This window comes from Chaetodon auriga, chromosome 5, assembly GCF_051107435.1.
Source record: "Chaetodon auriga isolate fChaAug3 chromosome 5, fChaAug3.hap1, whole genome shotgun sequence".
In the NCBI taxonomy this organism is placed as follows: domain Eukaryota; kingdom Metazoa; phylum Chordata; class Actinopteri; order Chaetodontiformes; family Chaetodontidae; genus Chaetodon; species Chaetodon auriga.
In genome coordinates, this window is record NC_135078.1 from 24,311,054 (window position 1) to 24,328,346 (window position 17,293).

A 17,293-nucleotide genomic window follows, 5' to 3' on the forward strand; every position below is an offset into this window, starting at 1 on the left:
CAGTATCGCCTCTGAAGCTTTCACCCTCTCAACAGCTCTGTGCACGATCCCTCTCCTGCTGCGATCTGGCAGGGGGATGTGGAATCCCAATCCAAATAGCCCATGGTTTTCTGTAACAAGAAATATGTAGCAACAAAACAGGGAAACAATTAGGACTGCGCTTGAGTAGGACATAACAGCGACCTCTCATCATTAGCATATAGTGTGTTAGCAGCAAGTGAACAGGAGAGATGAAACATGTGGGAGTTACTGTATGTGAGCTTGGCTATATTGCAGGGAGCCATTCGCATTGTTTAATGTCTGGAGAATGGAAATTAAGAGGCTCCGTCTCCAGATCAAAGGCCTGCGCTTGCGAGGCAGGGTTTGTTCAGAGTTTAATGAAATTCACCCGCAAAACAAAAGCTATGCTAATAAATTCTCCCTAACGAGGAAGGAGGAGAGGGAAAGGCAGAAAGGGAGAGAGAGAGGGTGTATTTGTTTGACAAATAAATACCCTGCTCTTTGTTTTAGTGAAGGATACTGACATGATTCAAAGAGAGGTTAAATAGGCCTGTAAGTGCTGAGAAAACTGTTGGGGAGAAAAAAAACGACTGAAATTATGGAGAATCATCAATCTGAGTTTGCAGCGCTGTCAGCTCACAGTACAGCCAGATGGAATAAGAAATTTACAGAGTTTCACTGTGAGAGCATCTCAGTGGTTCGCCCGTTTCGGATAAGACAGTCTACAAATCACTCACCTCCTAGTTATTTATTATTTCTTTTATTATATCAAGAATTTGTACAAAAAACACAAGACTGATGGAAAGATACACACATTCCCGTGCAGAGCCTAAGCTGCTTCGTCTGCAGTAGATTCTCTGTGAACACTCAGAGTCAGTATCTGTTCAGTTTCCGCTGATCGAATAGTGGGACGCCACCTTTGATCGTTTATAGTGATGATCTGTCAGGTGAGCTCACACCTCAGGGGTGAACTTGGTTGAATTATCTCATTTTGTGTGATCACATGTGTTTTTGCCTGCTCCTCTCTGTGTCGTCTTGATGTGTTTGGTATTAGTTATTTTCCTGTTGACAAAGTGAACGCAAGCCATAACTCTATCTTGGGGTTAATTCATGTGTCTGTGTGTTTATTTTGTGGGTGTTTTCTGCACATGCTCGGGTATGTATAAATGCACATGTGTGTTATAAATGTTTCTTTGAATGTGTATTGTGTGTGTGTGTGTGTGTGTGCCTGCCGCAGTATCAGAGTATGCGTCTGTCAGATGTGCACAGAAAAGCCCAGCTGTGGCGAGGAATAGTCAGCATCAGTCTGATAGAGGGTCGCAGCCTCCAGCCCATGGATGCCAACGGCCTCAGCGACCCTTACGTCAAATTCAGGATGGGGCACCAGAAGTACAAGAGCAAGGTAAGCACACCCTTCGACTGTCCCTGCCATCTAATTCCGCCTTTCACAATAAAAGCACGTAATTGTAGATTTTAGACAGTTTTACGGTCAGTTTGTGCTCCCTTGCTGCTATTGTTCCTGCAATAAACAAATATTTCTAATGGCTCACACACTTCCTTTTCTCAGTTACTTTCTGTCTTGACTTTACTCACAGCATAGCAGGAAGATGTCATGTAGCACAGTTCAATGTGTATTTTTACAGATTTCAGCCTTTTTCACGATCTTGTAAATCTACAACACTCAGTTTGTAACAATCGGGACATATGGTAAAATAGTGTAATTCCTTCTGTTGTTCACGAAGACAATTCCCAAAACGCTGAACCCCCAGTGGAGAGAGCAGTTCGACTTCCACCTGTATGATGAGCAGGGGGGCTTCGTGGACATTACAGTCTGGGACAAAGATGCTGGCAAGAAGGATGACTTCATGGGAAGGTACAGTGATCATCATCAGTCTGTCTGGATTTGTAGCTGTCGTTTTTTTTGCTAGATTATATAGGTAGATTAGGTGTTGCAAATTTCCACACGTTTGACTTTTAGCACCTTTTCAGACAGCGTAGAACTTACAAATAAAGACTGCACAATGACAGATTTACTACTTTTTTTTAACTTTCCAGTCGATATCCATGAATACAGCACTTCAGATTTAAACCCTGGATAAATACTGGGCTATTTCCTGTGGAAAAGGAGAATTTTCCGAGTTGGAGAATGGAGGCACTGCAGGAAGCCTTTGAACTCTTTGACCCACATGCAGTAATTACTATTGGCTTGCCTTGATATTAACTGGCGATAGATTAAGGGCATGCCAGAAAATCAATTCAGTCAAGAGAAGATGCTCTCAAGTGTCTCCTTAAAGGTTTTTACTGTGTCAGCTTTGGCTAAGTTGTCTGCAGTTGCTTATATCCTACACCCATGACGCTTACTATGTAGTTACTATTATTAGGTGGTTGCTATTGCTACATGAAACATGCATGAGTTTAAAGTCTTTTTGATGATGCCTCTGAAATGGAGTCGACACTTTATATCTAAAGGGAAATTGAAGATCTCTTTACATATATTCTGCGATAATTATTATTTTTCTATTATTCCAACCATTTTTCTGCAATCTTAAGCCCCATAAACAGCTACACCAGCATGTTTTAAAGTTTAGCCTTGTTGTCCTCTGTAGCTTAGCTTAGCTTTGCTTCAATATCAGCTTGCCCATAAAATGTGCAGTACTCTGTAATTGTATTTCTATTTCAATCTGTTTGTGCGTGTGTGTGCACTTCAGGTGTACCATTGACCTGTCACTGCTCAGTAAAGAACACACACACAAGCTGGACCTGCCACTGGAAGAAGGTGAAGGTGTGCTGGTGCTGCTGGTAACACTCACTGCTTCCGCCGCTGTTTCAATCTCAGACCTGTCAATCAACATGCTGGACGACCCACATGAGAGACACCAGATCATGCAGAGATATGTGAGTTGCTTTTATTGGAAGAGTGGTCTTGTGTTGTGTGTTTGGGTTTAGGTTAAGATGATGTTGTGTGAATCCTTTTGTCAGGAACGTACAGTGTGAGAGAGCTCAACTGAAAGACCTAAATGTTAGACTTCATCATAGCTTTTAAAAGGCATCATGCCTGTCCTGCATTGCTGTGTTAAAAATAAAAGAGAGAGCGTGACTACAACTACACAATAACCAGCATGCCACAGTACTCTTAATCATACTCAATATCCATATGCTTCATATCATCCTTTAGTCGTCTCGTCACACACGGCTTGAACAAATCTCCCGCAGTCACACCTGTTTTACTGATCAACCCTCTGCCTGATACTGTTGCTTCCTTCTTGGATTGATGGTTGTGTGACGCGTGTCCAAGTTACAAAACGAAGAAAAGAATTGTTTCTTTTGTGTCATGAGTCAGACTGACGTGTCAAACAACAGCTCCCTCACACATTTATCATCAGACTTCTGATTGTTCCAAAGTCAAAATCTATGAAGAATCTCGCTTATTCATCAAGAAGAGTGTCTTTTTTTTCCACAAATGTGCTGAGATTTGAAATACAATTCACCAAACTGCAGCTGTGGTTTGAAGTCGGAGGCAGTGGAGAGCAGTGGAGTGGGTGAAGAGGGACATGATGAGACGCTCTAAGGGAAAGGAAGGAAGAAACGCAGGGGTTGAAAGGTCAGGGAGGAGAGAAGTCTCTTACAGGCTCTGCTGAGATGAGCTGTTTGGACTAACCGTTTGGAAAAGATGGGAGACTCACATCGCTGGTTTGTTTCTGTTACTGTGATTCACGCCACCAGCATTGTGCTGTATTTGCATCAGCATCCTGCAGTGAGTTGTGTGCGTTGTGCATTTATGATTAATACATGTGGGCTCGTTTATTTGTGTGTAAGATGTTGTAGCTTGTTAGTCAGTCGTCGTTGATTTGAGTTTAATATGAGAGAGAGAGAAGGAGAAAGAGAGCCCCAAGGCCCCATCTGCTCCAGAGGCCCTCCACTCAACACAATGGTTTCAATGTCTTTGTCTTAGCCTAGTTAACCCTTCACACCCTGTCATCCTCACTCCTTGCCACAAAGAGAGACTCACACATATGCTCACACACTTTCAATAGGTTTCATTCACTGACAGCCTTGACATGGGGCATTTCTCTGCAATCAACAGAGTGTCGTGTTATTGCTCAATGCTGCATTCATACTTGCTTTCAGTCATGACTTATTTTAATAGAAAATCTAAGATATTTGTTTAGTTTAGGACTTATTAACAAAAAATATACAAGATTTGTTTCTTCATTATTGCCCAATTACATTTAATTGTCTGGGAGAGTTGTGGAGCACGTTTTCCCATGAGCAACACTGCATGTGCTTTTATGTGTGGGTGCGTGTGCGCATGTGTGTTCACGTACTGTACTGTACTGTACAGTAAGTAGCTGTCTGTGTTGGTGAGATGGTAGCATGTGTTCTGATTTCAGTTAATGGTACGTCCCAGCTGGTGTGTGTTTGCGTTTTTTTGGTGTGTGCATAGGCACCAGCGGCGAGGCTCCACAGGCCGAACACGGGTGCCACGACCTACATAACCGTGGCGCTGCCTTATTGGCTAGCCACAGGAGGTCGGCCACTCTGCTCCGCGCTGCAGCAACCACCCAAGATCAGAGGGGGGAGCTCTAGGACTGAGACATGCACATGCTGTGCCTCTCCTCACAGCCACAAAATGAGGACGGGGCGCCTGAGTGTATGTGTGTGTGTATGTGTGTGTGTGTTTGTGTAATAGGGGGCGAGAGGTAAAGGATGAGGGTTGCACCGGGATGGGAAGGCGTGTAAAATGAAAAGAAAAAGCTATTTCACCTCTCTCACAACTCGTGCAGACCCCGTTTTTCTGCTCGGCTGAAGGCGAGACATTTTCCTTCCTTCGCCCACCTCTTTTCCTGCCTCCTTCTCTCTCCCGCACTCCCCATCCCTGTCCCGCTCTCCCGGCAGCCTCGGCTCTTTGTCTGTCGCCACTGTGGCCCTCCCGTTAGATGAAGGGATGGAGAGATAGAGGGTGGAGGAAGGTGGGGGGTTGCAGATGGAGGGGCATAGTGAGGTCGGTTAGAAGACTTGAATGGTGTCTACCTATTAACATATTCCTTTTCCCCAGACTGGCAGTCTTTCAGTTGGAGAATTTAATAAAGATGTACCTTATCAAAGGCGACTGATAAGACCAAGTACCACCACTAATACATAACAGTGCTGCTCAAAGCCCACTAATCTGGCCAGTGTGTGCGTGCATGTGTAGGTGCATGTTATTACAGTATGCTTGGGCACATTTTTACTGACTGGTATTATCAGCTTCAAATCAGCTGTCCAGCACGAGCCCGCACAAAGCATCCACCACTGCTAATCACAAACAGGCACAAACATACAGACACATGCAAAAACAGTACCTTCCTGCGTCAGCTATCTAATAAAAAGATGGGGGTTGGCGGAGTAATACAAGCACCGCGCTGTCATCGCAGCTTTAAAGAGCAGATACCTTCACAAATGAGAATGAGGAAGAGAAGACAATTGAAATCCTTTGCTTGTCCCAGCCGTCAGCAGCGTGGCCCGCCCCGCTCATCATCAAACACACACACACACACACACACACACACACACACACACACAAGATTACTTTAAGGCAGTGGATGGCAGTGGATTGTGGAGTGTGGGTATTGTAAGAAAAAAAAAAAAAAACCCACACACACACCTACCTACATGCATGCACGCTTAGTTTAATAACCTGAATCTCTGAGAAGACATTACAGATTTTAAATCCTAGAAATGTCCTTGTCACTTTGTCACACGCACACTCACACCCCTATACACACATCACACCTTACGTGGTCACAATGAGGTCACTCTGCTGTATTCGGCAGGTGTTTTTTCCTCATCCCAATCTGTGGCCATTGAAGGAAGCAGATAATCGACACCTGAGTGCTGGGGTCTGATGCTAGCGCAGAGCTCATTAATGTCTCTCTCATTCTAGCTGTTGTGCATTGTGACGGCTTTGTGTGTGTCTGTCTGCCAGGTTTGTGAGTATCTCTGTACACTCGCAGGTACCACATGTACAGTACGTGTCAGTGAGTACACATGATTTTCTACTGCAAACTACTTTGAATGCAGCTGACAGCAGAGCTATATGCAACACGGTGCAATACACTTAGTGACAACCGCCTTAGATGTACTATTGCTCACTGTAACCTTTCCTTCATCCCTAATTACTGTTTCCCAGAAGTAGAGAGGGACAGAGGGAGAGAGGGGAAAGGAGAGAGGAAAAGATTTATGCATTATGACGGCAAAGGAGCACACACACTAATGGCTCTTAATGGGCATAAGGTGGCCACAAGATGGGTGGATGAGAGAAAGAGGACATGGTGACCTCCGCTGAAGTGGTGGCACTTCACCACCCACCCCTGTATGCACACGCACACGCACACACACACATGCTTGCAGTACCTCTCCCACCCACTCTGTTGCACTGCTCTAAGGTGAAGAGAAAGGACACCACCTGAGCAGGAAGTGAGCAGAGAGCAAACTTTGAGAGAGACTCTTGAGAGACAGCCGTCCACAGCGAGTTGGCGAACAGGAGCGGGAATTGGAGGAAGTTGTTAGCACTGCGTTTGTCTTTGAGCGTTTCACAGTCGTTTGATTAAATGTCCCCTGAACTGCGAGGCTGCTGGGCAGATGCTTTGTGCGTGCCTGTGTGTGAAATGTTATGTGGAGCGCTGATGAGAGGTGACACGATGCAAAGATGACAGCGAGTCATAAGCCTATGCCGGGGCTGATTCATTTGTGTGTCTGTTGAGTGTGACAGAGACGGGAAGAAGATGTCACAGTGACAAGATGTCAATCACAGACCGGGTGGGGGTTTGTTTTATGAAAGCCAACTCTGTCCTCCTGTTTTTCCCTTCTCTCCTCTGTTCATCCCTCCTTTTCATCTCATCCTCATCCCCATCATTCCACCTGCGTGCTGATGGGGGTGTGGGGAGACGTAAATGAGGGGGTGGGGGTCGGTCTTGGCCTCCTTTCATCTCTTTCTCTCCACCTGTCTGTCTGTCCGTCTTCGCCATCTTTTGCTGCCTATCTTTCTGATTAGGATTGGAATCCTTGTGGAGGATGGGTGCGTTCTCTCCACCAATCGTGGCTTGAGGCTGAACCCTAAATGTCCCCTCAGGGAGCCTGTATGGTGGGAGGAAGGGGTGGAGTGTGGCTGATGGGTTGGGGGATGAAGAAATATCTTTGCATCCATACATTAAATAAGTGATTTTATAATCCATTTTCTTCGTTCAGTCTCTGTGTGTATATATAGAAACCACAGCTGTGCTATTGTTTGAAATGATGATACTTGTGTGTTTTTGGGACAATATCAAAACGGTACTTTTCTGATGCTCTTCTTGAATTCATATAAAAATGTTTTCCCATAAAAACATTTTTTCCCATTGAACAACAGAAGCCGAACACTTCTCACATGCTAGATGTCCAAACGTAAGCAGCTGCACGAGAACTTTTCCTCATCAAAATTAGGTCCAAATTTGACTCCTGACATTTTGACTCAAATCAAAATAAAATTCAGTCTGAATTGGAGAAATGCTGAAGCAAGTCTGTGAATGTCTGATTAAACAATGAGTAAACAAGATTATGAGTCTGATTCAGACATTTGATGCCATTTGATCCAGATTTTAGACAGTACTCAAAGAGTATTCACGTTCAGTTCCCACCTAGGTCATCATGGCGTGTTCTGCAGCTCGCCAGCCATTAGTTCGCCCTTGTCTCCTCTTCTGCTGCCTCCCTCGTGCCCTCTCCCTGACTCCCTTTCTCCCTGTGTCTCTCTTCTTAGCTGCTCCCCAATAATCACAACAAGCAGCTGTATCTTCAGAGAAATCGTGCCTTAAAATTGAGAGTTGTCCCCTCTCTCCCTCTCTCTTTCACATACTCTCTTTCACACACTCTCCCCTCTCATCTCCTTTAGAGAGCTTTTGGACAATGATATCGCTGGAAACAGGCAGAGTCTGACAGAGTTGGTAATAATGAATTAAGTCTGTAGCCTGGCCCTGACTCTGAAATTTAAATTATAATTACTCCTGTGGGGATGGAAGGGGTTATTGCCAGAGAGAGAGAAATAAATTGAAGTGAAGTGCATTTCCACTCTGCTTTTAAGACACGCCGACATGCTACTCAATTTGGCCTCAGTGTAGGTTTTCTATGCATGTGTTTATGCTGGAGTATTTGGGTGTGAACAAAAGCACGAGTTTATGATTGGGTGTGTGTCCGTCAGTGTGCGTCCATGCCTCGTGGCCCAGCTGTTGATCTCCACAGGTCTCCCTTTATTCTGCAGATTTACGGACTGGTTTTTTACACAGTCATCGTTCTCTCTCCTGGTTATTAAGACGCTGTACATACAGCATTTCCCTTCTCATTTCAGACAATCACAGGGCCTCTCGGCACCTCTTGACTGTGTATGTAAATGTGTCATTACGGTGTGTGAGCATGCAAGAAAGAAGGAAAATATCAGGGGGGAGAGTGTATGTGCGAGCTAGCTTGTGTGCTTCACTTCATGTTTTCCAGTTGGTGTGTTTATCTATCCTGACTGTTACGGTGTTTTTTTTTTTTTTTTTTTTCCTGCTTTGTTTGGATGTTGTGTAAACTGGATCGTGTGTGTGGAGGTCAGTGTGTGTATTTGCCTCATAAGTATGATATCACTGCCAGTCACGCTTCACTGGATGTGTCCACTCGCCACAGTATCTCTATTATTATATTATCAGCCTCTCTCTCCCTCTGTCTCTCTGTAAAGCAAACAAACACACAAACAGAAGTGTAGCTAGTTTACAATGAGCCCTGTGCAGACACAGTCATGGTTCAGTCAAATGCAAATCGTGCTGGAATTTCTTGCTTAACGTCTTTGTTATTTATGCACATAGACTTATTTTTGATGACTTTAAGACTTTTTGGGAACACTTTATATTAAGGTACACATATTCACCATTAAGTAGCTGCTCAGTAGCATGCATATTAGTAGCATGTAGACTGTTTATAAGTATGCCTTATTCAGGGGGTTATCGTTATTTAGGGTTAGGCTGTGTTTCATATGCAACATCTTACTCAGTATTAATAAGCAGTAATTAGGAGGTTAGTACATGAAAACTCATAGTTACTGGCCTAGTTGTTATTGATTATAGTCATGCAGAATAAGGCATTAATAAATGCTTATAATGACTAATAAAGTGCCAATATGATACGAAAATGTATGCTAATAAACGACTAGGTAATGGTGAATATGTGTACTGTAGAGTATAAAATATAAAGTGTTCATGTTACGTATATTTCACTATTGTCCTTTTTCTTTTGCTGCTAAAAAAAGAATCACTAAAAAAGTAAATGCCAGCCAGCATTTTCAATTAAATTAGGGAGTGAATCAGCTTTGGGTTAAAAGAAAAATAACCTGAAAATTCATAAAAAAATACATGCAAAATTTGTTAAAACTGCGTTCAAACTCCTGCATTTTGCTCACGCTAGAGTTGGACTCACACTATGGGAAACACTACTTTTCATTAAAAAACGGTCTGAAAGTAAAAGTTAATGGAAAAGCACAACAGTTCTGAGTCTAATTGCAGCAGTGGGCAGTTCATAGTTTATTAGACGGTTTTTTGTGAAATTCAGTGAAATTTTATCTACGAGGTACAAAGTTAGAAAACACATCAGAGAGGCAAGCACAGCTATTCGGTGAAATTGAATTTGGCCATTTGTCCTCTGTCGGACTCGATTATAAATGCCAGCTCTACATTTTCAAATACTGCCGTTAAAGGACATATTCTACCCTTTCCTCTCTTAATGAAATGTCAGGCTATTGACCTGACTTTCTCTTCTATGCTAATTTGCCGCCCTCTTTGACCTTTCACCTCTGTCCCTGTGATGTTTCAGAGCATGTGGAGGTCCTTCCACAACCTGAAAGATGTCGGCGTGGTGCAGGTGAAGGTCATCAGGGCTGAGGGACTGATGGCAGCAGATGTCACAGGTAAGACAGTGACCTTAAGTCCAAAGAACAGCATATAACCGCTGCAGTTCTCATTTATATATAGTTTAAAGTGAAGTACACTTAAAAATAATCTTTTTTTTTTTTTTGCTGCTGTTTTTCAATCTCTGTTGATAGTATCAGAGTGAGCACTGTAGAGCATCTGATAGGTACCACTATCAATTACAAGAGTATTTTTTGCTTTAAATAACTTTTGCTTGAGATTTTGCATCTAGACATTGAACAATTCCTGTGGCACATTTTCCTCCACCAGCAATCTGCCATAAATCTAGCAGTAGATAAAGTTAGGGTGTAATTTTGGTTTAAGGGATGATGCTCTGCGAGAATCCTCAGAGAGAGTTAAAGTGTACTTTGTGCAGGACGCTAAATTTGTCTCTGCATTTTTAGAAAAGATGCAGGCTGCTCATTTGAATAATAGAGAAAAAGTACATATTTGAACCAACAAATCTCTCTCCCTCGTCCTCCCTCCTCCCGCTCTTTCTCTGCTTGCTCTCTCTGAATCCTCCATTCTCCATTAATTCTTACTTTTAATTAGGTCTACAGTGGACAGGCCTAGTTTTTCACTCTGTATTATCTAGTAGAGAGAGAAGGAAATGTGTGTGTCTGTGTGTGTGTGTGTCTGAGAGAGAAAGTCTAGAGTTTTTCTCCATTTGAAACAGCCACAGTCCCATTAGCCAATGCAGAGTGGAGCTGGTTGATTTGGGTTATTGCATGGAGCGACCGGAGCAGCCGGAGTGCAGGGCTAATGGCTCTCCGGCTCTTGTATTTCACTCGGAGCAGAAATTTGCTCCGTGACCTTGTTGTAGAGCTCATCGTTCAGTCTGAGCTTCATAGATCCTTTATAAAAAAAACAAAAAAAACAAAAGAGTAGCACTGTGGAAATATAATGTCTATTGGCTGTTTGTTTGACTTCCACTTTGTCTCTGCCGGTTTAGCGCGGTCATAGAGAACGTGTTTGATTTCCGAGTGTCTTTACAGCCCGTGGTGATTTGAAATTATTACTACAGGCTTACATCACAGTGAAAGTGCAACATGGCTGTCGGTGTCAGCTGCCAGCCGGGGCTAATATTTTACATAGGAGCCTCGAAGACTGAATACAGAACAACTGGACAGAATTATTGAATCCAGAATTGAAAACCTGCTGTAAACATGCTTATTTTGGACTCAGCGTTGGATGTTATATCAGAACATTTGCATTAGTTTGTGACAACATGACAAGGGGGCAGTTTTTAATTAGACAGACAAAGAAGAATATGTTTCACTTAAAATGTGAAAAATTACATTCACAGGAGATTTTTTGTTTTGTAATAGTTAAGCGTTTGCCTGCCACTCAGACTGTGTTTCACATACTGATGAAGAGAATACATGTGAACATGTTTTGGGACTGTAAATATAGACAGAAAGCAATCATCTGCAAACCAGTTGTGTTTTACAAAGTGTTCCTGAGCTCATGCACTCATCTCCTTCATCCAGTCATGTGTTCACAAAGTGGTGAACCTCGCTCCATCCTCGCTTGTGAACGAGCGAGGATGGAGCCAATCACCCAATCACCCAACACCCAATCATGACACTATCACCTGTTACCAACCATCTGTTTACCTGTGGAAGGTTCCAAACAGGTGTTTTTGGAGCGTTCCACTACTTCCCCAGTCTTTAGTTGCTGTATATTACAAAGATTATTATACCAAAAAACCCAAAAATATGGGCTGTGATTTCACATGTGGGCTTTCACGCACAGTTTTGGTGTAGCCAAAGAGACCTCAAGTCCTGTTCGTAACCTTGTATGAATTGAAAGGAAGTCCTTTTCTTTGGCTCACCAGTAATTCTTTTTGAATCGGTGTAACCCTGCAAAGATGGATACAGTAGATGAACTGATGCAGAGAACAGACAGGCAAAAGGTTGCTTCTGGATGGCTTACTGTATCCCTGATATGAGTCTGACGCTGTGTGTGTGTGTGTGTGTGTGTGTGTTTCTGTGTGCGTGTGAGTGAGAGTGTAATTGCATGTGTGTGTGTGTCACTGGCAGAAACAATAGCTCCGTAAGAGCCACATAAGAGCCTTCACCACATGAACACCCTATTTTAACAGCCCAGACCAAGAGAGGGTCAGGAGCAAGGTGAGAGAGAAACAGACGGACAGGCAGACAGAGAGGAGGTCAGTGAGAGAGCGAAGGAGTTCACCATCTCTCTCCCATTCACGCTGCCTGTCCCCCGTCTTTTCCCCTCCTCCTCCTCCTCCTCCTCCTCTCCCTCTCTCTCTCTCCTCTCTGGCCATCTCTCGCTCTCTCTCTCTCTAATTGAAGTGTTTTTGTGGAGTAGCTCCTCTCCAGCCCGAGTAGGATAACTGAAAATAGTCTCTAAAACCAACAATCCCTTTTGTCTGCCAGCTCTTGTCCCTCTGAGTGGATGCTGCACTGTTCGAACATTTCAATAGTAACACACACACACACACACACACACACACACACGCTTCCAGCAGCAGTGCCACAGCATGTGTAGACCTCTTTCTTTTTTCACTCAGTATCAAAACAAAACCTGTCAGTAAAGTTCGACTGCATCGCCCGACACATGGAGGAATACTGTGGATGATCTTGCATAGTGTTAAGAGCGATGAAGAAATGGATAGTAAACGCAACAAAAATGCATTTTAAAGTCTGAATCATAATTAATTGTGATTATACAGGAACATGAGTGCGAACTCCTCGCTAACGCTGAGCTTCCTGCGAGGCAATTACAGCGTGCTCGCTCCTCTCCGTAATGTATCCATCCTCCACACTTATCTCAGGGCACCCTGAAATGAGTTTGAGCCCACTCCCTCCTGCAGACCGTCTTCCAGCGCCACGGAGACGGGCCCCAGAGGGGGGAGGAGCTTTGCTCGGACATTACCTGGATGATCTCTGAGTGGCGGTCAAACCTGAGCGTGTAATTGGTTAAGACAGCCGCCTCTGGTGCTGGCAGCCAATAAGGTGAAAGTTCATCACCAACGACAACAGGCTCTCTGCGGCAACACAGCCTGCCATGTCATTAAAAACCGAATATTAGAGAGAAAATGGGGGAGGGACGGGGCTCTGCAGACATAATTTCCATCTCTTAATTTGGGTGATTGCATTTAAATTTAATCAGACTTGATTTGTGGGGACAACATGATAATCGCTTTTGCTATGGAAGCTCCAGGATGATTAAGGATGATTTCAAATATTTATTACTGTAAAAATATTGAAGAGAACTGCTGCCAAAGTACATTCTTTGCACTTGCGTGCAATTTTTAATACATTTCGCGAACAAAGTACGTCCACAGAGGTGCAGAGGAATCTTGAGTCCGCTGTCTTTTGTGTGTTTTAACGTGTCTTGTTTTGTGTCGTAGGAGTCGTAGCTGTCAATATCCACTTCAAACACTCTGCATCAATAGAGCTCCGCAAACAGATATGAAAGGCAACACCTACAGTTCAGCATTGATCACCGTGACATTTACTCTGCACACCCACTAAATGTCCTGCCCTTGTCACAACATTTGAAGAAAATCACACCAATCAATGACACTCACACACACACACACTTGTCATGACACACACACACACACACAGATGGACGCAGGAAAACACACACACACAAATGCAGCAGGGGGTTTTGAACTCAATCCCAACTTTATAGAGTCTCATTATGCAACATCGCTGCCTTACTAATACTTCAATATTCTCAATATTTACCATGGGAATTCGCGCGGGACGTTTTTTTTTTTTTTTAACTCCCTGACCCAGCCTTTTCAAGTGATGAGCTCGAACAAACAGCGCAACGGCTCCCAACAGTTTAAAGAAAAAAGAATGATCAAAGCCATAATTAAGAGTTTTGTTGTTTTTTTTTGTAGTTGGTTTTTAGGCAAATCGAAAGGAGGTGGGCTGGCAGGCATGGGGAGCCGGTCTCACTCCTTTCTGTGTACAAAGAAATTGAAATGTGAGACGTTAGTAAACAAATAGAGAATATATAGGACATTACTGGTTTTGATTATTCTCGTACAGTATGCTATTCTCAGGAGGAGGAAGTAACTCTGTGATTATGTTTATTCCTCTTCTCGGTCTCTCTCTCTACCCAGTTACATAACCGTAGTAAATTCTGAATTGAAAGTTTTGTTGGACTGAATTAGCATTAATGAATATGATTTATAGTGAACCGTATATCATATCTGTTTTATAACATCTGAGGGTTGTTAAAGTTCTCACATAGTGTATTAAAGTTTTATCTTTTGGCAGCGACAGGCCACTCAAATTATTTCATATGTGATCCTTGAGTTTTTCAAGTGATGTATCCTGTAGGATAAATCTACGTTTCGATACGTATATTTTTTTATCATTGTGTTATATTGATGAAACCAGTGTTGCAGCCGCTGTGTAAAACTCCAGCAGTGATTTCCCTGTAATAAACAGTTAAATTTCAATTTTAACAGTCAAAAACCTTTCACTCTTTTTTATCAACTGACACCGCTATCAATAGAACAAAGCCGGAATGTTTCCTCTGTCATCCTTTCGTTATTTAATCCTCGCTCTCGCTCATTTTTCACCACGTCGTTGCCGCTGCCGTCTCGCCGCTCGCTTAGAATCACTAATCGCGGAGCTGCTATGTTTCTCACACCCCTGCTCGGCTGTCTTTATCTTCTGCTCTGAACTTCTCTGGCCTTCAGAGCCTCGTCGCCCTCTGTGTTCTCAGCACCATCCATTCTCTGAGTCTTCTCTCTCTGTTCACCCCCGCGCCCCCTCCTCCTGGCTGCCCAGGGCACAGTTGTCCTGGAGCTTATCATCTAGTTGTCCATGTTCCCGGGGTGTTGATAGAAACGGCTTGCAGCTGTTCCACTGATATACTGTTTTATGATATGTACCGCATCGGGGCTAAAAATGAGAGAATCATACAGTCCTGATAAGTCGGAGCTGTCGTGTTGTAAGGAGAGGATGCTGTGTGCTGTCTGTCTTCATAATGTGAAGGTTTGAAGATAGACAAAAGCTGTTGGAATTTCTCAAGATTCTCGCTTTCCTTGAAACCTCAACCCAGCAGAAGTTTAGTATCTACTGTATTTATGCGTCTGTTTTCACTAAGAAGGTCGTTCTTGTGTTCTTTTTCTTTTGTGCTCTGCAGGTAAGAGTGACCCGTTCTGTGTGGTGGAGCTGAGTAACGATCGGCTGCAGACGCACACCGTCTACAAAAACCTCAACCCGGAGTGGAACAAGGTCTTCACTTTGTGAGTGGCTGGAACAATGCTCCTATGGCTGTATAGGTTCATATTCACTGCAGGGAGAGAAATAAAAATGGATTTTTTTGAACTGACATGTATCTTTGAATGGTAAAGCCACAGCAACAGTCAATAAAAAAGTGATATAATTGCACTTAATACCATTGATTAAAAGTTTTTTTTTTTTTTTCTAAATGAATTGTGGGCCAATCTGAAGATATGTATCGATCAAAGCATGGAATGCTATTTTCATGGATGACCTTTGAACTTTGAAAGGGTTGCATTCCTACAAAGACATCCGGGAAGACAAAAAAGACGCGTGATCACATTTTTCCTTCCTCAAAAAATATATTTTTTCAAATATACAGTCACACCGAAGCTATACTTAAATGTTAATGTAGCTCTAACTCTACATAATTTCCTTTACATATGATACAGTTTCATTCAGGAGTACAAATTTATCAATTCCCAGTGATGGGACGGATTAATTTAGTCTTTCTTTGAGTGCTCTCACATCTTTCTCGTAGCCTCCTTTCTATACATAACATCAGCGATCTTCTTGCTAGCCTAGTTTCAAAAGATGACACGTCTGAGCTTCACACTTTAGTTCTCCTTAACTCATGCAGTAATGTAGTGCAATATCACATAAAGCATGTTAATGGGGATTTTTAAACATTTATGTAAATGCGGTACAGGGTATTCAAATATAAGGCTTTTGTTATGCCTCGTATGGCATTTCGCATTTAAACTGTTTTCTGTGTGTCTTTAATATTTAAAGAAGCTGCGAGATGTCACAGCTTTCACACTGTTTCAGCTTGGAGTCCGTATGTCAGCGTGTATGTCAACGGTTTTGTCTTTGTGTGTGGTCCAGTAACGTGAAGGACATCCACTCGGTCCTCGAGGTCACTGTTTACGACGAGGACCGAGACAGAAGCGCAGACTTCCTGGGGAAAGTGGCGATTCCTTTACTAAATGTGAGTCAAAGGCAGATTTCTGTGTGTGTTTCTTTTTCTTTTCCTTTGGGGATAAGAGAGAGAACATAGAGGAGCGGAAAGAATGAAAACACGCAGTGGAAGATATAAAAAGCAGAGGTTATTTTTGCAGCTACACAGATGAGACTGTTATTATTTCACAAAGAGAAAGAGATGACAGGAAGGAGGAAAAATGGAAGAGAGGCTGAGAAAAAAGGAGAGATTGATAGGTGAGAAGAAAGAAAGTGAGGGGATGAGAGATGATATGAAAATGACACTGATCGAAAGATGGAACGATGTGATTTAGAGAAAAAGGAAAGACGAGCATCGCTTACATTTGAAAAAATATAGATAGCCCGTGAAAGAGCTGTGTGTCTAATATGTCTGTGCTCTGCTGTACAGTGTGATTCCCCAGGATAGTTAATTTCTGTTTGACAGAGCCGAGCTGCAGTGGGTAATGAACAGGTACTTGTCAGAGTTGCCACAGTTGTTTTGGGTTCCCTGTCAGCGCCAGCAGCTGGGGTTCAAAGGTGGCCCGGGGAGCCGATTCAGCCGGGTATTGCCAGACAGACGCCTGTCATGTCCCTCTCCCACAGATCCAAAATGGAGAACGCAAAGCCTACGCCTTGAAAAGCAAGGAGCTGACAGGGCCAACAAAAGGGGTCATCTTTCTCGAAATAGACGTGATTTTTAATGCTGTAAGTCTTTCTTTGCTTTTTTGATTCTCCTCCCTGTTTTTTTTTTTTATTTTGCCCCCCACCCCCATTATCCTCCCTCTCCATCCCTCTCTTGTTCTCTCCAGCAGCAGCACCACCACCACCACCTTCCCCACGCTGCTGTTGTCTTTATTCTGTTTGTCCCCCCCCTCCCTCCCTCGCTTCCATCTCATCCCTCGTCCCTTGTCCCTCGTCCTCGTTTTGGCTTTAATTATCGAAGACTCCCTCTCAACAGCCTTTGTTCGCCCATTCACCATCACTGTGTGTGTCCTATAGCGGCCATCTTACAGCTTTCTCCCCCGCTCTCTCTAGCCTCTGACATGGGGCACGCTCTACACATGTGCTGCTATGTTATACAGTACACAGTGTGTTCGAATATCCTCCAAAATAGTCTAAATCTAATTTACTGTCATCATCTGTCAT

At 43.2% G+C, this 17,293-nt stretch overlaps 1 protein-coding gene across 4 annotated transcripts in view; it reads left to right on the forward strand.

The window, feature by feature from the left end:
- Positions 1-17,293, forward strand: part of mctp1a (multiple C2 domains, transmembrane 1a) — a 130,790-nt gene that overhangs the window by 64,896 nt on the left and 48,601 nt on the right. For all 4 annotated transcript variants that reach the window (XM_076730173.1, XM_076730171.1, XM_076730172.1 and 1 more), the window contains 7 exons: positions 1,238-1,402; positions 1,743-1,873; positions 2,709-2,895; positions 9,856-9,949; positions 15,090-15,192; positions 16,055-16,157; positions 16,751-16,852. In XM_076730173.1, coding sequence (XP_076586288.1) covers positions 1,238-1,402; positions 1,743-1,873; positions 2,709-2,895; positions 9,856-9,949; positions 15,090-15,192; positions 16,055-16,157; positions 16,751-16,852 — 885 coding nt within the window. The remainder of the gene's footprint in view (positions 1-1,237; positions 1,403-1,742; positions 1,874-2,708; positions 2,896-9,855; positions 9,950-15,089; positions 15,193-16,054; positions 16,158-16,750; positions 16,853-17,293) is intronic.